Here is a 27,743-nt window from a genome sequence, read left to right on the forward strand (position 1 = left end):
GGGACTTGATTTTGACTGGGGAGTGATGTTTTATTGATGCATAATTGCTTCTTGATATAAAATTCACTCTTACACATCTATGAGTGTCAATGACTTTGTTTCCCTAGTCAACCCAGACTAATACAACCTTAAACTGTGGCCTGAGGAGTTTGACTTCATTTTGAGGCAGGCAGGGAGGAAAGGGAGAGAATGGATACAAGCTATGGTCAATGTCCATTCGCAATCTCCCCTTGTGGTTACCAAGTGCAACCGTTTTCCAGAACAATGATGATTACTGCTGCTAGCCACCACCAAGTCAGCTGCCGACCGGGGTGGCCCCAATGCAGAGCCGTGTGCCAGGCCTGGCTTCTGTGGAGCCCCAGCGTAAGATGAGTCACCAACCTTGGCTGATTGCAAACGAATTATGCCACCCAGGCTTTGGAGAATTATGAAAGATGTAGGAAATAAACATGAGATTGATCTTCAAGCACCTAACAGAGTCAGATCATGAGAGAACTTACTGTATATCCTCGTGTATAAACCAGGTTTTCCAGCACATTTTAAATGCCATTTTTTGTGGTAAAATTAGGGGCCTCGGCAGATATTCGGGTCGGCTTATACTTGAGTATACGCAGCATTTACTTAGTGACAAGCTGAGAGTTGTGAATTTTAGAACTGGCTAAGTCTAAATATCGAAACGGTACCTGCTAATTAGTTCACTAAACTTTGACGACGGAGATGGAGTTCTCCGGTTGGAACTGCGTCCCCCAGTGGGAAGCCAGGTCGAGGCTGTTGGCAAGCTGAGCCAGCAGCAGCTCCCAACTCACCTGTGAGAGGCTGGGTGTCCTCCTCCTGGACGATGGTCTCCACCTCGGGGCCATACACCTCCTCGGCCGTGGGGTAGTACTTCTTGTCCTCATGCAGCACCACCTCCATCCCCGGGTGGTCATCATCATGATCTCCGATGTCATCGTCGTCGTCATCATCATCCATCTGAAAGCCAGAGGGAAGGTGGCTGTGAGAGGCCCGCCCTTATGCAGCTCCACGACAGGAGCGAGATTCGGGCGTCTCACGCCAGACAGCGTCCCAGTTTGGGCACGATGCTAACCAGTCAGCAGGACAGGCCCCCTACCTCCTGCGTGACCCTTCACAAAGAAAAGCCACTACATCAGGACTATGGACGGCTCTCCTGGGTCAGAAGGGCTCCTGCAAAGTGGGCGCCAATGGTCACAAGGAATAACGCTCCTGAAGCAGCACAAGGTGCACCGTCAGACCCCCTTGCAAGCAGGGCAGAGAGCAGGGAGACTGGAAAACAAGCCCGCCTCTTTACAGTTCCCAGTGAGAGTCAGGGTTAAAACACACACCACCTTTGTAGCCTGCTGTTTCCAGCTCAGGGAATTCAAGAAGACAGATGAAAACTATCAACAATGCGCATGTGTGCACCTACGCTTTTGACACGCGTGAGGGCCGCTGCAGCCTACCCCTTATTGGTCACGCCTTACTTCTGGCACAAACGCCACAGCGCTGTTCCTCTCTGGGGACACTAATTTCTTACTGAGGATCAACTTCCAGGAGCAAAGCTGCTGGGCCCAGGTCGTCCTGCCCAGTGGGCTGAGGGAGAGCGTGCTGCACCTCCTGGACCTGGAGTTTGAGGAGAGGGGGTGTGGTCCAGCTGCCGGGCATTCAGTCAACAGTCACTTTCTCAAATCACATTGATTAAGGGTAGGGTTGCACCCCCGATCAATATCCCTGCTGTCAATAATTTGCACACCTGTAAAAAGATGAACTGGTGAAAGTGTGATAGCTACAGTCACAAGGTGGCAACAAAGGAGCAGGTGTGGACATGGCTGTGTGCCCGCAAATACCTCTGCGAACCGCTGTCTTTGTCTGGATCTGTCGGCGTGAGTTCGTGGGCTATTCCAGTTCCCTGGCCTGACAACCTGCTTAGAGCACTGTTCTCCCTCCCAGTTCAGGGGAGAGGCCTGGGGTCTTACAATGACCTGGGGCAACAGAGGAAGGCTGACTCAGGGATGGATGAGGAGGTGGCAGGTGTGGCTAACTGCCTCTGTGAACAATGGTCTCCACAGCTGGATGGAGCCTGCCTATCATTACTGAGCATTTCTATCTAAGAATCTTCATCAAAGGGAGAAAAGTGCAGAAGAGAATGCCACATTTTCATGGACTCTAGACTTTCTGAAACCATGGAGATTGGATAAAGTCCAGAAACTACTGCTCTAAGAGAACCTCAAAACCTTAGACCAAAAATATCCCCTGAAGAGGGAGTGTCTTAGCTCGGGCACTGTGCTCTTTTAAGATCTATATGGGATTGCATAGGAGCCCGAGTGGCATGGGGGCTACGTGTTGGGCTGCTGACAGCAAGACCAGTGGCTCTGCAGGAGAAAGATGAGGCTACGACGCCTGTAAAGAGTTAGTCTCAGGAACCCAGAGGACCAGTTCTACTCCGTCCTAAAGGGCGGCTGAGTCGGGATCAAGTCGACGGCAGAGTCTGGTTTGATGTGAGGTCAAATTGACAAGAGCGACTGGGAAGATGAGGCAGGGCATGCAGGGGCCGTGAGTTTATCAAGGAAGCACTGGGACAAGGAGACTGAATGCACAACTAACTCAGCGAGGGCGCTCAGAGAGGGCGCCCAACGCGCCGAACTGCACATGGAGAGTGTTGAACTGAAATACGCTCAGCTGTGAACGTTCTCCACAATAGCAACAAAACACTAACATTTCTCAAAGCCCTCCACTATTGATGAGCACTCACCATGGGCCGGGCCCTCTACTCCTCCGCCACTATCCTACAATGGCCCTCACATCAGGAGTTAATTGTCCAGGAGTAGGAGAGCGTCACACCCATCTCCGTGTTCCATCACAGAGCGGACCCTGGCCATGAAGGAATGTACTCTTTCTACGGCTACATTCCATTCCTGTCCCTTTGAACATGCTCCACTGCATGGCCCTCAGGCACAAAGCAGCCCATCTCCCCAATGGAAATTCAGCTAGAAGGTTAATCTTTATAAATGACATCAAACCCACCTCCTTATAATTATTGCAACCATTGGTCATAGGCAACATTGCCAAAAAGTCCTTCAGATAAGCATGAAGCAGCTACACTTTATATTCTGCCAGTCTTTATATGCAAAACAACCTGGTTTGACTCATTCATTCAACATATTTACTGTGTCTGTACTAGAAATGTCAGGCACTATTCTAGGTATTGACAATATAGTGACGTGTATTGACAACATACACATGCATGTATGTGTATTGTGTGTGTGTGTGTGTTGAGAACGTGTGAGCAAACACCTGAAGGGATAGAGGGCTTAAACCTGCGAACAAGCAGTTCAGCAGAATGAAACAGCAGCACGTGCAAATGCCCCGAGCCAGGCGTTGGCGTCTTGGAGGATGAGCAAGGAGGTCGGTACGGCTAGAGCGGAGCACGCTGGGAGAGGAGGATCAGCTGAGGTCACACAGGAGCTTCTGGATCATTCTAAATAACTTGGTGCTACTCCTTTAGGGTAGTTAGTGGCTCTCAACCAGGGGTGAATTTGCCTCCTCCCGCCAGGAACAGTTAATAACCTCTCAAAACATTCTGGCTGTCACACTGGGTGTATGTTGAAGGAGAGAGGGTGTTTGCTACTGTGATCTGGTAGGCCGTGGGCAGAGACGCTGCTAAACATACAAAGGACAAGGCCCACAATGAAGATTTTCTTCTTCCTTCCCAAAAGAGTTGCCAGGCTGAGGAAGCCAAGGATTTTGAGCAGGAGTGATAGGATCCAATTTCTGTTGACTCTGATTCCCACCTGGAGGGGCAAAGGTGGGAGGAGGGCAATCAGCTAGCAGGCTACTTGCAGTGGTTGGGACCAGAGTGGACGCTGGGGAAGAGAGATGGAATTCTAGATGTTTTTAAGGTACATTCACAGACAGTTTCCAATGAGTGAACTGTGTGTACGAGACGAGAGAGAGAGAGAGATTTTGAAGTGAGCAGTTGGAGGTGGCACTGTCCTTACTTAGAGGAGAGGGGCTGCAGGAGGAGGCTGGCCGGGAAGCTCAATAGTAGGGTCTTACATAAACGAAGTCTGAGAGTGCCTGGGAGACATCAAGGAGGAAGCTGGACCTCCAAACCTGAGGTCCAAGAGAAACGTGTGAGTGAGACACGAGGGGACTTCAGAACGTTCATGGAAAAATGGAATGCAGTGATAATGGAATGTCCCACAAACTTGGTGAAGTCCCTGCATAGAAACCTGAGTGGGCTAAGACCTTCTAAAGGGTTTCTTAAACAGTCCAACTGATGATTTTGAACTGCTGACCTGGCGATTAGCAGCCCAACACTGACCCCGCAGCGCCACTGGAGGGCTGAGTGTGAGCACCATGGAGAAGAGTGTAGGTCGAGAAGAGGATGAGGAGTGGGCCAGCAGAGTCCCTTAGCGGGGTGAGAGGCTCCATGGAGAAGGAAGAGGGCCGTGCTGGAAACCAGGGGAAGAGGGTGTTTTGGGGAGGGAGGAAAGAGGGAGGGAAGGATCAGCTGTGTCACACGCTATCGACAGGTCTGTACAGGTAGGGTGAGCCCTGGGAACTGACTGTTGGATTTAGTGGGGCGAGGTCCCTGGCAACCTAGGTAAGAGCAGTCCCTGTGTGAAGAAGGCCAAAGGCTGGCGGACCGGGAGGCTATTGGAGCCAGAAGGTGTGCAAACTGTGCACCCTTCAGAATAACAACCTTGTGGTGCTTAGTCAAACTCAACACACAAACCCACTGCCATTGAATCAATTCTGAATCATGGCATCCCTACAGGGCAGGGCAGAACTGCCCCTGTGGGTTTTCTAAGACTGTCACTCTCTACACGGAGTAGAAAGCCTTCCCTACACAAGATCTCACCATCTTTAAATTCCATGTTCCCATGAACTTTTTGATGTTCCCTCATATAAATACATACATAAACATACTCCTATGATCACTCCTTGTGCTCTTGGGAAGTTAAGCCAAGGACACTGGCCCCAGGTACAGAAAGGGACACATCTGGGAATGGTCACTGCAGTCGTCCTGCGAGAGAGGAGCCCGGTGGTGGGTAACCTGGGTGCAACCACCACAAGAGCGAGACCCGCATGCAGCAAGCAGGGGGAACCGAGCAGCTGTCAGATGTCAGAGAGCCACAACAGCAACAGGGAAGATCCCCAAACCACAGGCCCCAGTACAAAGTCAGAAACCACCTATCATTTACTTATAGACCCAAGGCAACCAACGCAGCTCACACAAACACAAAGGAACACATGTACATCCCAAAGGCACTCTGAGCACAGGAATGAGAATGCAAACCGGATTATAAACAAAAGAGCAGAGTTCAGGGCAAGCAGGAACCAAAGGGAACAATTGCTTCCGCCCGAGCTGACCTGAAAGCAAATATTCAGACTGCCTACTCATTCTCTCTCTGTTTTGGGGTGGTTTTTTTGGAGGGGGCTGCAGGGGGAGGATATTATTCACATACTCTATAGTGAGCCCATTTAAAGTACACAGCTCAATGATTTTTAATACAGCCCCAGAATTGTGCTTAGGACACCCTCATTGAGCTTAGGACATTTTCTTCCCTCCAAAAAGACATTCCATGGCCTTTAGCAGCCACAGTTCCATCGGGCCATACCCCTCCCTGCCAAGTGCAGGGGCTCCCACCTATTCTGCCTCCTGCCTCTCCTGGTGCCTCCTCCTCTGGGAAGTGAGCAAGGAGGCAGGCCAGGGTTAGCTTGGAGGAAGGGGAGATAAGGTCCCGTAGGAGGGGGAAAAGGGCAAATACAGGGGGCAGGGAGGCAGGTTCTAGGGAGGTTTGATAAGTTGAGTTAAAAGTGATCTAGAAACAATAAGGCCCACAGGGAAGAAGCACATCAGCCTATCCCAGCATGATCGCTGAAGACAAAGCAGGTACATAAGCAAATGTGGTGAAGAAAGCTGATGGTGCCTGGCTATCAAAAGATATAGCGTCTGGGGTCCTATAGACTTGAAGATAAACAAATGGCCATCTAACTGAGAAACAAAGCCCACATGGAAGAAGCACACCAGCCTATGAAATCACGAGACATTGAGGGTATTAGGTATCAGGCATCAAAGACCAAAAAAAATCATAGCATTGTGAATGAGGGGGAGAGCAGAGTAGGGACCCAGGGTCCATCTGTGGACAATTGGACACCCCCTTGCAGAAGGGCCATGGGGACGAGATGAGCCAGTCAGGGTGCAGTGTAGCAATGATGAAACATACAACTTTCCACTAGTTCTTGAATGCTTCCTCCCCCGACTATCATGATCCTAATTCTACCTTACAAATCTGGCTGGACCGGAGGATGTACACTGGTACAGATAGAAACTGGAAACACAGGGAATCTAGGACAGATGAACCCCTCAGGACCAGTGGTGAGAGTGGCGATAGCAGGAGGGTAGAGGGAAGGTGAGGGAGAAAGGGGGAACAGAGTACAAGGATCTACATATAACCTCCTCTCTGGGGAAGGATAGCGGAGAAGTGGGTAAAGGGAGCGTTGATGGTGTAAGATATTACAAAATAATAATAATTTATAAATTATCAAGGGTTCATGTGGTAGGGGGTGGCAGGGAGGGAAGGGAAAAACTGAGGAGCTGATACCAAGGGCTCAAGTAGAAAGTAAATGTTTTGAGAAGGATGATGACAACATATGTACAAATGTGCTTGACACAACAGATGTATGGATGGGCTGTGGTAAGAGTTGTATGAGCCCCCAATAAAATGATCTTAAAAAAAAAGAAGTGATGATCTAATATGCAAACCCCCAATAAAGGGGAGCTGATATCAAAGACTTCAAAAAGGGGAGTTGATATCAAAGACTTCAAGGAGGAAGAAAAGAAGAAAATGTTTCAAAACTGAGGGTGGCTGCAATTGTACAATTATGTTTGATCTAACTGAATTATGGATTGTGATAATATCTTTAAGAACTCCCAATAAAATAATTTTTTAAAAAAGAGAGATACCAGCTGGGGACAACCAGCCTATAAAATAAATAAATAAAATGTAAACCCCCCGTACCTAAGTCACAATAAAAAGTAAACAAAATAAATCCACAAAATAAAATGAAATAAAAATCATTTCCCCAGAGACGCATCTTGGTCATCTTGGCCAGGAATGATTTTTCCTTATATATTACTAAGATGGCATTTCCACACTCCATCGAGTTGATTCGGACTCATAGTGACCCTATAGGCTAGGGCAGGGCAGAACTGACCCTGTGGGTTTCTGAAACTGTAACTTTTTATGGGAGTAGAAAGCCTCATCTTTCTCCCGAGAAGCAGCTAGGGGTTTCGAAAAGCTAACTTTGCAGTTAGTAGTCTAACGTGTAACCCACTATTCCACCAGGGCTCCTTGGACCATGGCAATGAGAGCACTTCAATGGCACTCGTCCTTCCGCACCAACTCCCCTAGTCAGCAGGAGGTTCCTTGAGGAACCTTGGCCGTGCCTGTATCAGGATACCTCACACCAAAACAAATCCAATCCCCTGCCGTTGAATCGATTCCAACCCTACACACGGTTTCCAAGGTTGTGAAGCTTTACAAAAGCAGGCAGCCCCATCTTTCCTGAGGAGCAACTGGTGGGTTTGAACCATCAACCTTGCAGGCCAACTCTTACCCCACAGCGCTGCCTGGGCCCCTTTGCATACTTCGATTATTGCATTGTTGATGCAGAATCAACTTGATAGCAATGACTTCAGGTTTCTGTTCTGTTTTTAATATTACATGTACGTTTCATAAATGTCTTCCTATCTTTACCCAAATCACTGATAAAAGGTTGAAAAGGACAAGGCCTGGGACATGTCATGAGAGCTCTGGAAATGATTCACTAATCAATACTCTCTGGATCTCCTTGTTCAGCCAGCTGTGGCCCCTAATTGTACAATGACCCTGCCCATGAGCCTTCTGCAAGGGCATCAGACATGCGGTTCTCTCCATGGGACAGAGTGGAACCCGCAACTTAGACAGACCCGAGATAAATACAAATACTGCTCAAAAAGGATGCACTTTTAAGCTTCTTGTGCAATGAGAGATAATTTTTAAAAAATATATAAGATATGTTTTGTTAAGAAAAGCTGGTTGAAAGTCTTCCATAAAAGACTCTTTAAAAGCTTTGCTCAAATAAAGATACCACATGTCCACAACAAATCTGACCTCCACCTCCATCTACATCCACAGAGAACATTTGTATTAAATGGGTACCAGCCAACAAGACTAGAAGAAAAGGCAAAACAAACTCACCATCGCTCCGAAGTGTTCAACAGTCATATCCGAAAATTCCTGCCCTAAGTTTACCGTGGATTTACATCATGTTTCCTAGAGCCCTGGTGGTATAGTGGGTTACACATTGGGCTGCTACCTACAAGGTCAGCAGTTCGAACCAACATCCGCTCCCCAGGAGAAAGATGAGGCTTTCTAATCCCATAAAGAGTTACAGTCTCAGAAACCCACAGCAACAGTTCAACTATATCCCATAGGATTGCCAGGAGTCCGCAGTGCCTCGATGATGGTGAGTTTGTTTTTTGAAGTTTTGTATTACTCTGTAGCTTTCGGATTTAAAAAACAAAACAAAACATGGGTGGTAGTTTCCAGAGCAGATTGGTTTTCCATTCAATAATTCTTACACGTTTTGTGACTCTGCCCACAATCCCAATGCAGCTGCACTCTCCTCACCCACCCCCTCCGGCGTTTACCACTCCCCTTGCTCTTCTTTCCTTCCTCCTGCCTCTGAGCCTTATCCCTGGGCGGGCAGTGCTGCCCTTCTGATCTCATACTGCTGAGCCTGTAGTTTCTCAAAGGCAGCACTGTACTGCCATTTCCAAACAAGAGTTTCCTGATCCAGCTTCTAATACTGCTGCTCTCCCCAGTTTCTCAGTTCACTTCTGCAAGGTTATATAATCCTCTGGGCCTAGAGACTCAAGTGCCTAAGAGTGGCACAAACTGGTAAGAGCATGCTGTTAACAGAAAAGTTAGCAGTTCAAACCCACCCAGTAGCCCGTAGGAGAAAAGCCAGGAGGCTCCCTCGGTTAAGATTACAGCCAAGGAAACCGTGCAGGGCATGTGTCCTACTCTCAAAAGTACCAGACAACAAAACTGCAAGATGCTCTTTTATCTCCCATGGATGGCTTGGATTTCTTTTTTCCAGGGTTTGTTGTTTTTTTTTTTTGGTACGAAGGACATTCTCTGGCTGGAGAAGACGACAAAGGCAGCCAGGATTTGGAGTCTGCTTTTCTACTTGCGTTTGTGAACATCACATCTTCACTGCTAAGATGTGGGCCCACCCGCTTCTTGCCTTCTTGGTTATCTTTTATGTTTTTGTTTCAGTTCTTGCTTAGCTTGTTCTAAATATTGCTAAAACATACAAGGCACCTTTGGTGTCTTTGAGAAAAGTGGACTTTGCTTTCCTGTGGTGCCATTGTTATTGTCAAAAGGCAGGTCAGGTAAAGGAGACTCTTTTAAAGCTCACATTACCAGGCGACCTCGATGATGAAACTTCATTTCTGAACTGCCATAGCTAAACTGTTTTAGGGGCAATACAAGTCCCAAATAAATCAGTATAACTAATAGAAATGTACACAGTGCATTATCAGAGCCCAAAGGCTTCTATATTTTATTATTGGCCCCCCTTTTCTTTGATTTTTAAAAGAGAGAGATAAAAATGGCAATATACGTTCATTACCTCATCAAGATCTTTGGCTTCTCTGCCCAGTTCATCATCTTCTTCATCGGAATCAAGCTCTGGTCCAATATAATTCCCAAATTCATCATACAAGTCAGTATCCATGATGCTAAAATGGAAGGAGAGAAGGGTTAGATGCTGGTAAGGCAGTCAAGGTATCCCACGACGTAGCCTCACCTGCATAGCTGACCAGATGCCTTCACAGCCCTCCCATCCAGGTACACTGGCCTACTGACTGCCGCCCTCTAAGTCCTATACTAGGCCCGTTTCCCGGTCATGTTCATTGTTTACATACCCTCCCCTCATTTTCTTTTTTTATGTGAAAGGAAACTTTTATTTTAAAAGAATTTAAAAGAAGAATTTCAGGGAACAATGCAAAACACCCTCTTTCCTAATTTACTTTAGATTAAGCTGCCAAAACATGGCATTCCCAACTCCTAATATTTCAGTGCAAGAGTCAGAACACTAAGACCCACAGACCAAAGATGGCCACTGTCTGTCTTTGTACCAGCCACGAACTAAGGCTTCTTACATTTCTAGAGTTGGGGAAACTTGAATTATATAGGTAAATTAGTTAAATAAACTGCAACAATATGTCTAGAAATAAAGTTTCATTGGCACATCCCCACTCATTCATTTATATTACTTATGGCTCGTTTAAGGGCCCCTGGCGGCACAGTGGGTTATGCTTTGGTCTGCTAACCGCAGGTCAGCAGTTCAAATCTGCCAGCTGCTCCGAGGGAGAAAGATGAGGCTTTCTACTCTCATAAAGATCTGAAATCTTCTGTTCTATAAGGTCTATGACTTGGAAATGACTAAACAGCGGTGAGTTTAGTTTTGAGGGGATTTTTTTTTTGTTTCTAAGGTTCCTTTAAAGTGTTTCTGGGTGGCACAAATGTTAAGCATCTGACTAGCGTTTGGCTGCAAGGGAGGCAGTTCAAACCAGCCCACGGGCGCCTGGCGATCTGCTTCTGAAAGGGCAGCCTTGGACACCCTGTGGTGTTCTATTCTGCACGCATAGGGTCACCAGGGGTTGAAACTGGACTCCTTGACGACCAACCATGCTGCCACCAACCTTTGAATCGTCACAGCATCTACTTAACTGCTCTGAGAGGCAATTACCCGGACTAAGTACTGCCGCTGTGTCTCCCCAACAACAATTTAAGCAAAGCCTTCTACTGACTTCGAACAAAACAGTACATATTTATTGAATGAATGAATGGACGACTCCACCAAGGCACAAAGCTAGCTGACACTCGCAGGTGCACAAAGCTGGTGTACGACTTTTGCTGCCATTCTCACCGGCTTCCCACTGAAGCCCACCAGAAAACCAAATTGAGAGGAAGAGGAAGGCGACCCAGCAGGAAAAAAATGAAAGAAAGAAAGACGGAAAGGGACTAGACCGTGGGAGCGAGACCCCTTAAGAGCTTTTACGGCTAGGGGGCATTCGGGCAATGCGGGAGGGCGGGCTCTTTGAAGGGACCCCCTTTCCGCTCCGGGCCTCCGTTTCCTCGTCGGTACAGGAAAGGTGGGGGGCAGACAGCACATCACGTCTCTTTCCTACCCGATGGTTCTTTACGTTCCCATCCCACCCGGGGCGACTCTCCCGCTCACCTCCCGCCTGCTCGGCCAGGAGCCCCAAGGCCGCGACCAGAGACCGCGCTTCCGCCGCGCTTCCGCCGTCGCCGCGCCGTCCGTCCGGAAGGACCCCGCGGTCGCGCGCCGCCTGGGAGGACAGCCTCTGCCTGCGAGCCGCTCGGCACGGTGCTTGCCGTAGACCAGGAAACGGAAAGGTGCGTGACGGGTCCCAGCACTAGGGCTTTTGCTGTCCCAACGGAGAGTATGGCTTGAAAAAAAATTTGAATCTGATCAGGCGGCTCGGAGACACTCCGAAAAGAGGGCCTTCGGGAAGATCACGTGGGCGGGCTGTTGCGATCGTTGCTAGGCAACCGCCGCCGCTGGACGTTCAACTGCGCCGGGTTGCTCTCCTGGCCCGGTGTTTCAGGGGGTTCCCCAAAGAAAACAAAGTGTCTGAGACCCGAACTGCTGGGGTGAAGGGCCCGGTGTCTGATTGGTGTTGGGGCGGGGGGCCGGCGGCGGAAGGGTTAGTTGTGCTCCCTGCTCAATTGCTGGAGAGGGATTAGAAATTGCGGGACCCAGGACGCCCGAGTTCAGCTCCTAGGCTGACCGGGCCTAACTCCTCTAGGCGTTTGACCTTACGGAGCTGGGACTGGGATGGTAGAGGGGTTGGACGCCGACCTGGTTCCCTGCTCTGAGGCTGTTGGTGACTCCGCCACAAAATGTAGCCTAATCCGCTATGAGGTTCAGATAGGTCTTGCAGCCCAAACAAACGAAAATCAGACTCGAACCGATATGCATAACCTGCCTGTAAGAGAGGGTCGAAAAATAGATAGATAAAAGAGAGAGGGTCCATCAGGCTCGGATACACAGAGGCCGCAGAATCCTAGGCTGGACAGAGGGCTTTGAAGACGTATCATTGAGCCACTTCCTCTTCTTGATTTCCTGCTACGACATTGTGTCTGGTTTGGGTGGAAAAAAATACCCTTTCCCATTAAGGAAGTTTAATGCAGCCTGGGATTTTACCCTTGAGTTCAGCTTTTGTGGGAGGTCCTCTGGCCCAACAATGGGTGACAGATGAAGAAACTGAATCCTGAGATCCAAATGCTTCCTAAGCCAAAGCACCCCCAAAATTAACATAGGCTCCAAACGGAAAGAGTCCCTTACTCTATTTGTCAGGGAGAACAGGTCTTGTACAAATGCCCACTGTGCCACTCAGCTTCCCTCTGTAAAGTTACCCCCCTAGATAGCCAGAGAGCTTTTAAGGGGTGGGGGAACTGGCAAAGGATCCAGCTTCCCTCTGATTTTGACCGATGTCCACTCCCTCCGCCTTTTCAGGCACAAACCATGGAAAGGAATAACATCATCGACTTCAAGTCTTTGGAGAAAGAGCTGCAGGATGCCCTCGCTGCAGATGAGAAGTACAAGCGGGAAAATGCTGCCAAGCTGCGGGCGGTGGAGCAGAGGGTGGCTTCTTATGAGGAGTTCAGGTTGGGCTCACTGCCTTTTCCCTGTTCAGGGGGACTGTAGCAGATAAAGGCAAGGGTTCTGGAGTCAGACAATTCTGGGCCTCAGTTCTGACCTCACCCCCTCTTTTGCTGTGTGATCCTGTACAGACGACTTAGCCTCTCTGAGCCTCAGGTTTTCACGTATACCATGAGAGCAGTTGTAGTGATTAAGTACAGAAGACATGGCTGAGGCCTGTCAACTGATTCTTATTTTGGTCATCTTGACTTGTGTCTGGTTTCCTACTGCTGCAGTAGCAGAGCACATACGTGGGTGGCTTTCATGAGCAGAAATTAAAAGTCCAAAGCAGAGTCTGTCTGGGTTGATTGCCTTCCTCGGATCCTGGGTGACCCTCACGTGGCCACGCCTGTCTTCCCAACGTGTCCCTGCTGCTGTGTCCGATGTGCTCTTTGTATAACTGAGATGTGATTGGGTTTGGACACGCTCTACACTGGTCTGACCCGTGCACGTAACTGCACATAGCGTCCTTCCAGACAGGAGCACCTCCACGAATACGAGGGGGAAGATTCCACCGCATATTTTGAGACACACAGTCCAATCCACACAGCCTGCAGACAGATGCAGCCTGGATTTCTAGCAGCACGAAAGCTCACCATCCACCTCTACCCTTGGCCCACAGAGGCATCGTCCTTGCTTCACATCTGAAACCGCTGGAGCGGAAGGACAAGATGGAGGGGAAGAGAACCAGACCTTGGAACTGTCACACTTCCCAGGGAAGCACCTCCCAGGATCAGGCCACTGAAATCTTCCAGGTGGGTAAGGCCCAGCCTCTGTCGCCCACCAAGCCCTCTCTGCCCTCAACTTCCAAACTTGTCTCGTCACCACTCTACCTCCGCCCTCTTTCTCACGGAGCTTCCAGGCTCTCATCTCAGAAAGCAAAGCAGCCAGTGACTGATGAGGCTCAGTGAGCAGGGCTGGTCAAGTCAGAAGGGTGGACTGGAAAGACCCCCTTCAGCCAGTTTTCACTTCGATTCCCAAAAGAGGTGTGGGTTTCTTCTCCTCCAGCTGTATGGAGTATCGTTTAATACCCTGTGGACAGTCTACTTGACAGAGTACATGCAGTATAATGGCCTGTGGACATGGCAAACTGCCCTGTTGCAGTGCCTGAGGGACACTCAGCCAGTCAGGTCCATGACCTTCATCTTGAGAATCTCAAATCGTGGCTTAGTGTTCCTTAGGACCCTCCAGCCCTGGCCCAGCCCCAGTGCCCCATCTGAAAGGGAGGTCCACCGGAGCCTTCCCAGCACTCAGAGAGCAGGGCCCGGCTAAGATGAACCGCCCCCCTGCCGTCCCTCACTGTCCCAAAGTAGCTGGAGGGATCAAGCGAGCTCTCTGGGATCCCTTTCCTTCTTCCTCTGTGATCTAGGCGAAGCCTCTCCTCCAGCCCGAGACCTCAGCAGAGTTCTACCGCGACTGGCGGCGACACTTGCGAAGTGGCCCAGAGCGCTACCAGGTCCTGCTGCAGCTCGGGGGCCCAAAGCTGGGCCGCCTCTTCCAGATGGACGTGGGCTTTGGACTTCTAGGGGAGCTGCTGGTGGCACTGGCTGATCATGTGAGGCCGGCTGACCGCGTGGCTGTTCTGGGAATCCTTCGCAGCCTAGCTGGCACTGGGCGCTTCCACTTGAACCTGAGCCTGCTGAGCCGAGCAGAGAGGGAGAGCTGCAGGGCCTTGTTTCAGAAACTACAGGCCATGAGCGCCCCCAGACCCACAACAGAGGGGCTCCAGCTGGAGGAGCGGGGTCTGGAGGAGCAGTCTGCTGGGCCCCAGGAGGAGCTACTGCAGGAGCTACTAGAACTGTACCAGGTGGACTGACAGGACCAGCTCCCCCCTGAGGCCCCCAGTGGCCACTGGAGACATCCTTTGCTGTTGTCTTCAGGGCCCTGCAGGGTGATGAGAAGCCCACACTTGACTGGCTTCCCAACTTGGAATATTCAGAGCAAGAGCAGCAACAGTGCCTCCTCCCCTCTGCCAGTCCTTTGGGGGTTCCCTTTGGAAGCAGTTTCGCTTCCCACCTTTAGATGGCACCATTCGAGCTTGCCTCACCTCCAGCCCTCTGGCCTGGAGAGGGGTGTGTGCCCAACCCAATGCGGACACAATTACGCCCTCCACGCAATAGAGGTGGAAATACAGCTGGCCATCTCCCGTGGGGAATCAGTACCGATTGGCCCAGGTTTCAACATCACATCCACAACCCAAGCCCCAACCACCAGGTGATCGAATGCTACTGCATCTGGGATGTTGCAGCTCTCCATACAGCTTGAGTTCCAGTGCAGGCTGGCCTTGGAAAGCCCCGGGAGACCTTCCTTCTTCCTATGGCCAGATGTGCGGGTGTACAGCCTTCCTCCGCCTCCCGAGTTGCCAGAAAGGAAGCTGGCCCAGGGCCTGGGGCAGGGAGGCAGAGATTGCCCATCCTAGCACCTGGCCCTTGCTTCTCATTCCAGTTTCCCCTCCACCATTCTTGGGTGAGTGCCAGTGTTCTAGAAAGGGAAGTGAGGACGAGGTTCTAGAATGGTGTTCCAGGAGACCAAGTCTGGAACACACCCGTAGGACCTCTTGTATATCAACCGGGAATAACGGGCCTTGCTCAGCCAGCTTCCTCCTCAAACTGCTGTTTGGCTGTTGAATCTTCTCTTTGGGGGCTCCACTCCCAGAAGTGAATTTCAGTGGTCCCCAGAGCGTTCAAGGCCTCGGTTTTGCTCTGCTGCTCCTGCCCCTTCTCTCGCAGGCATGAGCCTGGCCCACGCCACGGTGTTCCTGTGGGCCTGGGGCAGTCTCCTGACCTTTGAAATTGTGGAGAAGGAGAACATCTTTCAGAAAACCCCCTGCCCAGCTTTCCTGATGTTTGACAATGCAGCCTACCTGGCCGACATGAGCTTTGAGCTCCCCTGCCACTGTAAGCCTGAGGAGGTGCCGGCGGTGGTCTGGTACCATCAGAAACACCTCGGCAGCACCCACACCCAAGTGCTGACGGACTTCGACGGGCGGGTGCTGACGGAGGCAGCGGCGCACGTGCGTGTGGGCAGTGACATGCTGGCCCGCTTCAGCATCCGGATGTTCAGTCTGCTGGTTTTCCGGGCCCAGCCCGAGGACTCGGGCCTGTACTTCTGCGGCACCCGCAAGGGGGACTACTTTTATGCCTATGATGTGGACATCCAGAGCAGTGAGGGCATGGTGGCCAGCTTCCGGGACAAGGGCCAGGAGCCCTTTGAAGATGAGTACCACGGGGACCTCCATGTCTTCACCACCTTCTGGGAGTGGACCCCCTGTGACCGCTGCGGGGTACGTGGGGAGCAGTGGCGAATTGGCCTCTGCTATCTCCAGAGCCCGGGCCTCTCCCCACGCTACCGCCAGACGCTGCCTAACACGGTGTCCTGTGGCTCGCAGGCGGTGCCTCGGAAGCTGCAGGCCAAGGCCAAGTACCACACGCCCGAGCTGCTGGTTCGCAGCTGCCTGGTGTCCTGCGAGAGGAGGCAGACGGTCCACCTGGGCCTGCTGGCCATCTTCAACTACGTGTCCAAGGCGGGCAGCCGGCCCTGGGTGCCCCAGGTGCCCATCCAGTTCCACCAGCAGATGCTGGGCCACGGGCTCCTCATCTCTTGTCCTGGCGCCCGACCAGAGCATGCCGTGGCCTGGGACAAGGACCGCCAGCAGCTGTACCGCACACAGTACCTGAAGGACGTCAACAGGTCCATGCGGGTGTTCATCGACCACGGCAACCAGCTGCACATCCGCTTCACCCAGCTGAGCGACCGGGGCATCTACTACTGCTGGCGGCAGGGGGTGCGGGTCGCCGGGTTCCGGCTGGGCGTGAAGACCCGAGGGCACTACCACGCCTCCTTCTCAGACCCCGAGACTCGCGCTGTCCTGCAACTCATCCTGCTGGGCTACGCCCTCATCACGGCCACCTTCGCCACGGTGCACCTCTGTCGCTGCTGCTGTTACTTTTTCCGCTGTTGCCCCAACCCCTCCCCCTAGACTCCCTCATCCCCCGCCCGGAAGCCCAGCTGTGCCATCACACCAGGTGCCTCTGCGTGGGCCTCGCAGGGAAGGAACACGTGGGAGGTGCCGTGGACACAACTGCTTGCTACACCCTGGCCCCGCCCCATTTCCACAGGGAGCTCTGGGGCCTGGCCCCGCATGTGGGGAAGCCAGAGGCGGCCTGCTGGAGGTGCCCGGGGCACAGAGGTTTACTGACATCACAAACGAGAGAAGAAATGAGCCCAGTGCTCTTCACATGGCCTAGGCCCGGTGTTGACCGTCTGTCTGTCTGTGAGGTACTTTCGCGTCTCAGGACTGTCCAGTGGGCACCGAGTGGATCGGGGACCGCTAATAAAGGAAGAAGGGGGCAGTCCTAGCTGCGCCCTGGGCTGGAAAGTGGAAAGGGAGGGTCGGAGAACCGAGGGACAGATACAGGGATAACAGCCTCAGCCGTGAACTGTCAGGCCAAGCCCCCCCCCCCGCCCCCCTCCTCCGCCAGAGGCACCTTAGAGAGAAAAGCCTTGGGATCTACTTCGAGAAAGCTCAGCCATCAAAAACCGGCTGGCACACAGCCCCTCTGCCACCGACTGGGCCCCACAAGGCATGGCAGCTAGCTGCCCAGGGGAGACGGCGATGAAATGCAGAGCTTGACTGAAAGACTGGTCCCAGGCTAGGGGCTGGGAGTGAGACGAGCTGGGAGAGGGGGGCAGTAGGTCCAGGGGGCTCCATGGCTACCTCGGCAGGGCAGGGTCAGAGGTGTGATTGGTCGCATGGCTCTGGTCTGTGTGTGTCAGGAGGGGGTCCCCAAGATGATGGGTGATAAGCCAGTTGGGGCCTGAACCCAGCCCCGCCCCTGTCCGACAGATGCGAGTCCACTCCAGGGAGGGCCACAACGACCTTTGTCTTTATTTTTCCTCCTTGACTAATGGCAGTGGCAGTGCTCTGAAGGCTAGCAGCAGGTGCCAGGAGAGGGAAACAGTGAAGCGCCCCCACCTCTCATCCCCTGTGGCCTTAAAGCGGGGACAGGGAGCCTGGAAGGGCCTCCTCGGGCTGAGGAACACTGCGTTCCGACCGCGGTCTTCCCGGGAAAGCAGAGCAGGTGCCGAGGGTGGCAGCATGTGCCCGGAGCTGCTCTCCTCCAAGTTCACGGCTCTAAGACAGCGTGCGTGAGAGAGCAAGCCACAGGAGCTCCTTAGGGGAAAGCAGCCATCGCCGGGAAGGGGGCAGCTGTGTGGTGCAGGGTGGCTTCAGAGCAGCCTTTGCAGGAGCCCGGAGGCAGCAGGAGCTCAGAAGCCTGGCTGCACAGGGACGGGATGCCAGGGGAAGTGGGACGAAGCTGGCCCCCGTGTCTCCCTGGCCGTGGGCAGCAGCCTTGCTCTCGTCTGGTTCAGCATCATCTTCAAGACATGTCGTCACTTCTTGATTCCCATGACCCAGAGGCCAAGTGCCACCCACAGCCCCCACCATCCTCATCAGCATTCCCTCCAGTCTCCATGGGGCAGGCAGGCTAGGTCTCTGTGCCCACACCTAGCGCCAAGCAGCTCCCCTCAACTCCCAACGCCCCCTCCTTCTCCACTTACACTCGCATCCCCAAATGCCTCAAGCTCTTCCCCTGCCCCACCCACTCCCCGCCCCAGGATCCCAGCAGCTGGTTCCCTGGAAGGTGGCTCAATGGAGCCTCTCTGAGACCTGGGCAGGCTGGGAACTCTGGCGACCATGCCAACTGACAGGACAAGCCCACTTCTCTCCGGCTGGCCAGGACAGACTAGAAGCAGCAGCCTCTGGCTTGGGCTTCCAGGCCTGCAGGGTCCCCCACCCCCACCCCCTGCCCCTCTTCCCATCCCAGAGTCTCGATTTTCCTTCAGCCGCCTGAGGACACTCAGAGACCCAGTTCCCAGACACTCGCTGCTGAGACCAGCTCTGGCAACAGTTGCCATAACAACTAGTATTGGGGATATGAAGGGTGCTTTATCAGGTCCCCCTGCTATCCCCACATCTCCTCTCCCTCCCAATTTTAAGCCAAGCTGCTGGTCATGCTCGCCCTTCTCCTCCGACCCCAATCCACACCCGAGCTGCTGGCCAGGCCCCTGCAGGTGACCCTTGGGAGTGGGTGGGTACAGGGCAGCTCCCAGCATTCATGCCAGTAGTTGAAGCGGTTGGTTGCCCATGGGTGCCGTCTAGTATGCCTAATGCTGATGGGGCCTGAGGCAGGAGGCTGGCAAAGAAGCATAGAGAGGGGGAGAATAGGTCTGCAGTCTGGGAGATTAGCTAACAGAGGGGGAGCAGCTATCCTGCCTTGTGCCACAGGCCCCCGCCTTGTGGGGGCAGGGGCCACCAAGGGGGTCCTGTGTTACATCACATCCTTGTGCTCCTGCGTGGACTCCTTGATGACCTGCAGAGGACAGGGGAGGTACACAGTGCAACCATTAGGTGTTCCACAGAGGCCAGCCTGGCCCAGCAAGCCCTCAACCCCTGCTGGATCCTGCGTGGGAAGTACTGTGCACAGGGCCAGGCACGCGGTGAGCAAGCGGTGTAAGACGCTGACAGTTGCTGGTACAGACGGGGTGGGACTTGCCAAACCCCTCCCCTGCCCCCCGCCCCGCCTCTCTGAGCTAAATAAAGCAAAACAAAGCTATTGCTATTGGGTCATTTCCAACTCGCAGCGACCCAACAGGACAGGGCAGAACTTCCCCGGTGGGCTTCAGAGACTGTAACTCTCTACAGGAGTAGGAAGCCTGTCTCTTTCCCATGGAGCAGCTAGGTGGTTTCAAACTACTAACCTTGCAATTAGCCCAGCACTTCACGGTTGTGCCATCAGGGCATACTGTCCCACTCCCCGCTGTCTGAGCCAAGACGGGGGTGAAAGTCACTCATCTTAACCTAACTCTTACTCTCCCAGTCCTGGGGCTGGGGGCACCCATTCCTGAGGGTGGGAAAAGGGCAGCCTGAGGTAGGACCCCACCTTGTGGCACAGCCACCCAGGCGTCCCTGAGAGGGACTGGAGAATGCATCATTCCATCCTGCTCCCCGAGGCGCCCCTGGCCATCGTCCAGCCCTCCCTCCTCACCTCTCCGTCCCGCATCTCCACCGTCTTCACCACGATGTTCCTCTTGAGGTGGCCTTCAGACACGGACTTCGTGTCCAGGCTGGTTTCTGCAGGTGTGAGGACAGGAGGCCTGTGGGTTCTTGGGAACTAGGCACCCCCACCCCTCCTGAGTATGGGAGCCCAGCCAGCCGGGTAGGGGGCAGTCAAACTGCTTCCACGGGGGCTGAGGTACAGACTGGGTGCATGCCAGTGGCTCTGTCCAGTCCCCTGCTGGGCCTGAGCCTGGCTTCATTTCAGAGCCTCTGTGAAGCTTTGTGGCACCTGGCTTTCTGACCACCTGGCATTGTCCCAAGGACAGCACACACAGGCTTTGACATCAGGAAGGGCAGAGCTTGAGTCTCAGCTCAGGCCCTCATCAGAGTGATTACCTCTCAGCCTCCCTGTCCTCGTCTGCGCTGTGGGGACCAGGCTGCCTGCTTTCCCAGGTGAGCTTAAGGAGTCAGTGAATTCAAACCCTCGATGTTAAGCACCTGGGACATGTTAGCGCCCAATACATGGGCGTTCCTTGCCTTGCCTTGCCTGCCCCTTTTCCTTTTCCCTACTTCTGCTACTTACCTGCGTAGCAGCCCTTTACCACCTGCCACCTGGCAGCACTACCTGTACCTGGTTGGCTTGGTTGATTCTTCTGATTCGGAGTTAAACCCTGTGGCTTGCATTACCAAGTGCTCCTTAATTTTCTCGCCCAGAAGACTGTTCCTCCCTGTCCTTCCCCAGCCCCCAGCGTAATGGTTACAAATTGGGCTGTGATCTGCAGAGCCCGCAGTTCGAAACCACCAGCTGCTCCGTGGGAGAACGATGGACTTTCTACCCCTATAAACAGTGACAGTCTGAGAAACTCACAGGGACAAGTTCTACCCTCTCCTAGAGGGTCAATTGGACAGTAGCTGGTGGTTTTTCAACTAAGAATCATTTGAAGGCCACCTCCAAAGGAAAAAGTAATTGAGTTCCCTCCCCCTCCGAGAGAGGAGTATACCATGCCACATTCACTGGTTTGAAGTGACCCGAGGGCAGCAAGTGTTTGTCCCCACGGGAGCAGCAGCCTAGGGGATTGATCATTGATCGTCTTGGCTGAAGCAGCAAGGAGCTGAGCAATAGAGCCTTGGGGACCCCTCAGCGACGGGGACCAGGGGATGAGGCCAGGCCGAGTCTGGCCCCGAGCTTCCCTTCTGAGCACTCAAGGATACAGCCTCGTCAGCACTGGCCAGCTCTGCTTGTCTAAGTTATACTCTCTGTGCTGGACATCCAGGTCAGCAGGCAAATGCTCAAGCGTGAGCGAAGACAGGTCAAGAAGCCCGGGAAAGTGGGCTTGCAAAGGTCACCCCTGACCCGGCTGAGCAAAGCCCATGTCTGTGAGGCCAGCCGCTGACCTAGAGCCTGCAGGGGCCCCTTTACCACGGGGGGCATCTCAATTGGTATAACTTGGACTGTAAGCCTTTTGAGGTGTCTTGTGACTTTGGGACTTTCCCCTTCTCTGGTGCTTTTGTCCCCTGTAGTGACAAGCAGTCAAAACAAAACAAAAACAAACATCAAACACTCAGGCGGAATTTGCTCAGGGACCTTGGCACAAGTTGAGACACCCCACACCCCCGTTCTGCAGTGGCGTGGGGTGCAGGAGGGCAGGACACAGACTGGGCGTGGATAGAAGGCTCACTGGGAAGGTCCTGGGAGGGAGTGGCCTAGTTAGGAGTCTCCAAAGAGGGTCCCAGGCCCCTAGGCCCTGATGGTTGACCCCAAGCCAAAGCAGCAACTTACGGGAGTCCTGCCCCCTCCCCACAAGGCCCTGCTCTACTGACCTCGGATCTGTAGATTGGAGAAGGTTTGCACCGGAATGGTGATGCTGAAAGTCAGAGAGAAGAAAACAAGTGACAGGGCTTCCATCGACCATGCCCAGGCCCACCCAAGGGCATCATGCCAGCCCATTAGCTTGCCGGGAAAGCCCAGCCCCTTCTCCTAGCTCGCCCAGCAGCCAGAGGGCTCTCCGGGGCTCCAGGAGCCCAAGGGGCTGTGGTTCTCATCTGCCAGGGGACACCCCCATCCATTTAAAGCAGTGGTTTCTCAACCTGTGGGTCACGACCCCTTTGGGAGTCGAATGACCCTTTCACAGGGGTCCCCCGATTCATGACAGTAGCAAAATTTCAATGATGCAGTAGCAACGAAATTAATTTTAAGGTTGAGGGGGGTCACCACAGCATGAGGAACTGTATGAAACGGTCGTGGCATTAGGAAGGTTGAGAACCATTGATCTAAGGGTGTGGCAGAGGGGACATGGGAGTGGTGACATGTTCCGAGGAGACAAAAGTGGCTCAGGAAGAAAGAAGCCAATCTTGGTTGGGAGGGTGAAAGGTGAGTCTCTAAGTTTGGGGGTGATCCAAGTCCTTGGCCTCATCCATATTGGGCAAATGGAATCCATCCATCAAGCGCTTATTGAACACTTACTGAGTGTTAAGCAGGCACAGTACTGGGCACTGCGAGGAGGGGCTGGACACAAGACCGCCGCCGCCGCAGCCCAAGAGGAGAGCAAGACCAACCCGATGGAGGGGCAGCTAACCAGGCAGCGGCAATGCCTCGGGCCTGGGCAGGGCTCACCGGTTCTCCTCGCCCTCCAGCAGCTTCCTGTACGTGGCGATCTCGATGTCCAGGGCCAGTTTGACGTTAAGCAGCTCTTGGTACTCCTGCAGGTGGCGGGCCATCTCGTCTTTGAGGCTCTGTCCCTCCTCCTCCAGCCGGGCCAGCGCCTCCTGGTAACTGGCCGCCTCCCGTGCGTGACGCTCCTCCTGTTCTCGCATCTGCCTCTCCAGGGACTCGTTCTGCGGGGTGAAGCCCGCAGGTCCCTCCAGGCCCCGCCCAAACCACGCCCTCGCCACGCCCCGTGCAGCCCCGCCCCCCCCCCGCCCTGGAGTAATTATTCAGAGCCTGGGACCCTCCCTCAGCTCTGGTCCCCACAGGCAGGCCTGCTGCTCCAGCATCTCTGGGCAATGTGGCCCCTCTTCCTGTCTCCCCGTCCACCCCCATGGCCAGCCCGGGCTCACCGTGCCACGCAGGGACTCCAGGTCGCAGGTCATGGCCTGCAGCTGGCGCCGGTAGTCGTTGGCCTCGTTCTTGGCCTGTCGGAGCAGCTGGGAGTTCCGTGCGGCCGCGTCGGTCAGGTCCGCGAACTAGACAAGGGGCACATCTTAGACTAGGGGGACAGTCTGGGGTCCAGGGACCACAAGGGGGACACCTCAGGGAGCCGCATGGCTCACAGGAAGGGGGCCCCTGGACACTGGCCCAGGCCTGATATATTCCTGGGCACTGTGACCCACTGGACAGGGTCGGTAGCCCTAGTGCAGGGCCTGGTCTGGCAGCGAATCCAGAATCTTCTGCAAGCCTAGGCTGTGGGATCTGGATTATGGGTGCCTTCTCCCCTGCATGTCCTGACTTGGTGGCTTAAGCTTGGGCTCATCACAGCAATGCTTTTGCTGTTCAGAAGCACCAGCCATCAGATGCAGCAGGACGGGGATGCTCCAGGGGGAGAAGGGCCGGAGTCACACACCAGCTCTGTTATTTAGGAGGGGTGTGACTTTGGGAAAATGGCGTGACCTCCTCTTATTTATCAAAGAACAGTACCTGACAGGAGAACTAAGAATGTCCACCCGCCACTACTACCAACTGCTCCATAAAGGGCCGTATTAGAAGGTCCTGGACAGAGTAGGAGACCAGCTTACTGGTCAGATAGACCCCAAGGCTCTGGCCCTTACCCTCAGGTCTGAAACTGAACTCGCCCCTGGGTTAGAATAATCAGCTTTTGAAGATCGAAAGGGCAGCATTGACCCGAGGACAAAGCTTAGAGGGCGGGAGAAGAGGGAGGAGGGGAACCAGGGACCCCAGGGAGGCAGTGGGCGTGAGAGCAGTGAGGGGGCTGTAAGTCAGAATGTGTATGAATTGTGAATAAGGCATGTCTGGTGGAGTCGTGGTTCTGGGTTGGGCTGCTCAGTGTGTGGTCAGTAGTTCAAATCCACCAGCTGCTCTGTGGTAGAAAGATGAGGCTTTCCACTCCCATAGTTACAGTCTAGGAAGCCCTTGGGAGCAGCTCTACCCTGTCCTAGAGCATCATTTTGAGAATTGACTCGGTGGCAGTGAGTTTGGTGCGTGTGTGTGTGTGTGTTGGTGTATGAATTGTGGAATGTAAAGCTATCACCTCTCTGTAACCTTCACCTACTTCACAAAAAAGTTTTAAAGAAACAAAACAGCCCCTCCTTCATAATAAGGAAATCCATGCAATGTTTGGCACAGGCTCTGTCACACAATAATAAATGCCAGCTGGGTGGGGTCGGTCGATGTGAGCCTGGGAAAGCCACCTCCCTCCTGTGCAGAGGGACCACCCTGAGAAGATCCTCTCCCAGCCCCCTGACCCTCCCTCCCAGTTGACCTGTGCGGAGGGGGCAGGAGGGCGGCCTGGAGGAGGCAGGCTTGCCCACTACCGTTTGGCTACCTTGGACCGGTACCACTCCTCCGCCTCGTGCATGTTGCTGGACGCCACTGCCTCATACTGGGTGCGGATCTCCTTCAGGGCTGCTGTGAGATCTGGCTTCGCCACGTCCAGCTCCACGTGGACCTGCTGCTGGGCCAGCTGCTCCTGGAGCTCCCGGACCTCCTGAGCAGAGAGAGGGCAGGGGTCCCAGGTCTCAAAGCCCAGACACAGCCTGCCTCCACCCCCCACCCCATGGGAGAACGCTGCCTCAGGGGAGGTGGGCAGCCCTACTGGGAGGAGGCGACATGGCCCAAGCTAAGGGAGGCCAGGGATGGTGTGGGCCCTCCTAGTGGCCCTTCACCAAAGCTGGACAGAGTGTGCCACCTTCTCAAGGTGACTGCATTTCTGGGAGTGGGTGTGCCTGTGGGGACAGGAATTCTGAATCCATGTGAGGTCAGAACCCCGGGCGGGGGGAGGTTGTTTACTATGAGTGGCTCTCGTGTTAGAAGAGGCAGATGGCAGAGGAGGTGGGGTCAGAGTTGTGTGGCTAGGAGGTGCCTTAGCCCCTCTGGGCCTGCGGATCCTAAGCTGGGGGGATTGGGCGGTGCTGGGGTGGCTGTAGTGGTCCTCACAGGCCGGTTGTGAAGAAGAAAAAAAGCAACGACAGAAAGTAATGACGGCAACAGATGTGCAGGGGTGCTTGGCACGGCAGATGGATGGATGGATTGTGATGGGCGTTGTACGGGCCCCCAATAAAATGACTAAAGAAGAAAAAGCAACGATAGCGGAGGCAGTGGGGCCCCATTGTAATCCTCAGGAAACGGGTGGTGGGGTGAGTGTGCGCGCATTTACCTGGGCTCCGGACGCACTCATGTCTCTGCCTGCCCTAGTCTCTCTCTGCACCTGCATTGCCCTGCACCGCTTTCTCATTGTCTTCCTGTCGGCCGGTGTCCATCTGCCTCTCTCCCTCTGCTGTCTCTGAGTGTCTCTCTCGGGCTCTTCTCCCCCTCACCTCCTCATGAATCTTCTGCAGGAACCGGATCTCCTCCTCCAGAGACTCAGTCTTCCTCTCCAGATCTAAGCGGGCCAGGGTGGCTTCGTCTGCCTCCTGGGGTGAGGAAGGACAAAGGACCACTGAGACCCCGACCCCGGGCTCTCCTTCTCCCTTGCCCGGCTTTGTTCACTCTTTCTTCTGGGACCACAGGGAATAGTGGATTGTTCTGGTGGGTGGGCTGCCTTCCAGTCTCCCTCCTCCCCGCCCCACCCTTACACTTCCACCCACCTGTCGAGAGGCGGCCAGGTTGTTCTCTGCCTCCAGCCTCAGGCAGGTCTCATCCTGGAGCCTGGGGTGGAAAAGACACATTGCTGAGGCCAGACGTTTCTGGGGCCTCTTGGGTCCTTCCTCATGTTCCCAGGCCCAGAGGGGTCCTCGACACTGGCCTTGACCGGGAGGGAGGGAGGGCGAGCAGTCGAGGGTGCTTGCTTGAACTCATTTACCAAGGAGCCTTATCAGGACTGGTGCACCTGCTCCTGCTCCTGCTCCCGCTCCCGCAGCACTCACTGCCACGTGCACACGGCCCCTCATGCCCTTGCGGGTACCCCCCTTTCCTTCTAGCTTCCTCTCTCCCCCTCCTCTTCTCGCTCCCTCTCTCTTTATCTCTTTCCCTCTCTCCCCTTCTCTTGCCCCCTATTACTGTCTCTTTCTCTCTTCTTGCTCCATCTCACCTCTCCCTCTCTCCCGAGCCAGCTACCAGTGCAACAAGAGACTGTCACTAGGGCACCTCAGACCTCAGGCAACAACCTCTCAAAATAGCTTTTATGGTGACCCCAATGCCAAGGCTGCACAGGTGGAGGTGGCTTGCTTAAGGTCACACACAGGAGACAGGTGGGGTGTGTTTTGAACTCTGGCCTGCCTTCTGTCCCCCATTCTTCTCTACTCCTGTCATCCCTGTGGTTGTCGACTCCCCACCCCTGTTAGTTCCTCCATACATACAGAGATTCAGGCTGGGGAAAGGGTGAGCCCCCTCCCCGCTATCACCAAGTCCAACAGAGTGAAGCCCCAGGACTGCCTGCCTGGGGCCCTCACTTGGGAGGTGCTGAGGCCCAGCCTGGCTCCCGGCCAAGGGTTTTGGGATTCAGCTCGCCCACTGTTTGGGGGTACAAGGATCACCCTCCTGAACCAGAGGTAAGGAGAGAGCCTGGGAGCAGGGAGGCAGGCCTGCAGCCCCCCTGGGGAAGCCCTCCTCACTTCTGCCGCAGGGTGGCCAGCTCCTGCGCCAGGTTGTCCCTCTCCACCTCGAGCCGAGAGCTGTTGGCGGTGAGCTGGTCGAGGCGAAGGCGCAGCTGGCGCAGCTCGGCCTGGTAGACATCGGCTAGCTTGGTGGGCTCCTTGGACCGCAGCTGGTTCAGCTCCGCGGCCAGCGCCTTGTTTTGCTGCTCCAGGAAGCGCACCTTCTCGATATAGCTGGCGAAGCGGTCATTGAGCTCCATCATCTCGGCCCGCTCGCTGGCCCGGGTCTCCTTGAAGCCGGCATTGAGGGCACCGGCCAGGGAGAAGTCCACCCGCGGGGCCAGGAGCGGAGGGGGCATTCGCGCCAGGGAGAGGCGGGCGCCCGGTCCTAGGCGGCGACCCAGGCCCCCCACCACTGTCTCTGAGGAGACATAGGAGCGTCTGGCTGCTGAGGTGACACGTCTCCGCTCCATGTCCACGGGGCTCTGCCTGCTCCTGGCCTCTCGGGGCTTTATGGAGGAGTGGGGGAACTTGGGCACTGCCCAGGGTGTCCTGGCAACGCTTTGGGGTATGGCCTGAGGGGGTGGGGTTGGGCTGGGGCCCATGGGCCAGCTCCCCTCAGCACCCCCCACAGAGGTCACTGGACCTAGAGACAGGGCTTCCTGGTCGTGCCAGCCTGGGCTCGGCTCCAGGCATGCCGCCCACCAGATAAAGAAACCTTGTTTCTAGGAAGGTGGGTCAAGAGAAAGGCTGACCCCGACGACTTCTGTATGGCCTTGCCACTCTTGGCTTCCACCCCTCCTCCCATGCCCCTGGCATCTCCGACTTGGTTCCCTTCTGCAAATGCCTCCTCCAGGCTGGGAATTTGGCTGAGAGTCAGCCTGTTCCAGGAACAGCTAGTGTGCTGTTTTCCCACGAGGCCTTGTACCCGCAGCTTCTGGGACACACCGCCTCTGGAGACAGGCTCCTCGGACTCCTGCTGCCCGACGGGCGTCTGGGGTTCCAGGGCTGGAGGCTCAATGGTCCTTTGGGCGCTTTCTCTGTGGGAGTCTGGGTAGAGAAGGGGCCCAGCACTGTGTTCCCAGGCCTCTCCTGAGGGCACTCTGAGCCCCTGCCCCACCTCCCCGCACCCCTCCCTGGGCCAGGCCTTGACAGCTCCACAAAGCAGTTACGAATGAGCTGGCTGTCC

The 27,743-nt window shown here is 54.3% G+C and overlaps 4 protein-coding genes across 5 annotated transcripts in view; 2 read left to right on the forward strand and 2 right to left on the reverse strand.

Moving 5' to 3' along the window:
- EFTUD2 (elongation factor Tu GTP binding domain containing 2) overlaps positions 1–11,441 on the reverse strand; it is a 34,861-nt gene extending 23,420 nt beyond the window's left edge. Inside the window, exons 1-3 of the mRNA XM_075561967.1 lie at positions 11,299–11,441; positions 9,685–9,793; positions 807–972 (exon numbers count right to left, since the gene is read on the reverse strand). Of these exons, the coding sequence (XP_075418082.1) occupies positions 807–972; positions 9,685–9,789 (271 nt within the window). The 5' untranslated portion in view covers positions 9,790–9,793; positions 11,299–11,441. The remainder of the gene's footprint in view (positions 1–806; positions 973–9,684; positions 9,794–11,298) is intronic.
- A 207-nt stretch (positions 11,442–11,648) lies between these two features.
- On the forward strand, positions 11,649–14,603 carry DNAAF19 (dynein axonemal assembly factor 19). 2 transcript variants are annotated; one of them, XM_075561971.1, is made up of 4 exons: positions 11,649–11,735; positions 12,601–12,752; positions 13,409–13,541; positions 14,156–14,603. In XM_075561971.1, the coding sequence occupies exons 2-4, from the start codon at positions 12,610–12,612 to the stop codon at positions 14,600–14,602; spliced, it is 723 nt and encodes a 240-aa protein (XP_075418086.1). In that variant the 5' UTR covers positions 11,649–11,735; positions 12,601–12,609; the 3' UTR covers position 14,603. The 2 variants fall into 2 exon arrangements, with proteins under 2 accessions (XP_075418086.1, XP_075418085.1); XM_075561970.1 differs by having other exon boundaries at positions 11,651–11,788.
- Positions 14,604–15,511: 908 nt separating this feature from the next.
- On the forward strand, positions 15,512–17,420 carry FAM187A (family with sequence similarity 187 member A). Its single transcript, XM_075561968.1, has one exon. It carries the CDS (start codon positions 15,518–15,520, stop codon positions 16,763–16,765), a length of 1,248 nt encoding a protein of 415 aa, XP_075418083.1. The 5' UTR covers positions 15,512–15,517; the 3' UTR covers positions 16,766–17,420.
- A 1,698-nt stretch (positions 17,421–19,118) lies between these two features.
- GFAP (glial fibrillary acidic protein) lies at positions 19,119–27,027 on the reverse strand. The gene is made up of 9 exons (XM_075559393.1): positions 26,573–27,027; positions 25,607–25,667; positions 25,337–25,432; positions 24,346–24,507; positions 22,904–23,029; positions 22,461–22,681; positions 21,668–21,711; positions 19,836–19,921; positions 19,119–19,160 (listed from the first exon to the last, which is right to left on the reverse strand). The coding sequence occupies exons 1-9, from the start codon at positions 27,025–27,027 to the stop codon at positions 19,119–19,121; spliced, it is 1,293 nt and encodes a 430-aa protein (XP_075415508.1).
- Between the last annotated feature and the right edge of the window lie 716 nt (positions 27,028–27,743).

This window comes from Tenrec ecaudatus, chromosome 10, assembly GCF_050624435.1.
Source record: "Tenrec ecaudatus isolate mTenEca1 chromosome 10, mTenEca1.hap1, whole genome shotgun sequence".
NCBI classification, from domain to species: domain Eukaryota; kingdom Metazoa; phylum Chordata; class Mammalia; order Afrosoricida; family Tenrecidae; genus Tenrec; species Tenrec ecaudatus.

Excerpts from the sequence above, each read along its gene's own strand:
- GFAP (XM_075559393.1), bottom strand. The coding sequence starts at position 27,027 with ATGGAGCGGAGACGTGTCACCTCAGCAGCCAGACGCTCCTATGTCTCC. Across the intron at positions 25,433-25,606 it reads ACCTGGCCGCCTCTCGACAG|GAGGCAGACGAAGCCACCCT; the intron begins GTGGGTGGAAGT and ends TCCTCACCCCAG. Across the intron at positions 23,030-24,345 it reads AGGAGTGGTACCGGTCCAAG|TTCGCGGACCTGACCGACGC; the intron begins GTAGCCAAACGG and ends CCCCTTGTCTAG.
- DNAAF19 (XM_075561971.1), top strand. The coding sequence starts at position 12,610 with ATGGAAAGGAATAACATCATCGACTTCAAGTCTTTGGAGAAAGAGCTG. Across the intron at positions 12,753-13,408 it reads GCTTCTTATGAGGAGTTCAG|AGGCATCGTCCTTGCTTCAC; the intron begins GTTGGGCTCACT and ends CTTGGCCCACAG. Across the intron at positions 13,542-14,155 it reads AGGCCACTGAAATCTTCCAG|GCGAAGCCTCTCCTCCAGCC; the intron begins GTGGGTAAGGCC and ends TCTGTGATCTAG.
- FAM187A (XM_075561968.1), top strand. The coding sequence starts at position 15,518 with ATGAGCCTGGCCCACGCCACGGTGTTCCTGTGGGCCTGGGGCAGTCTC.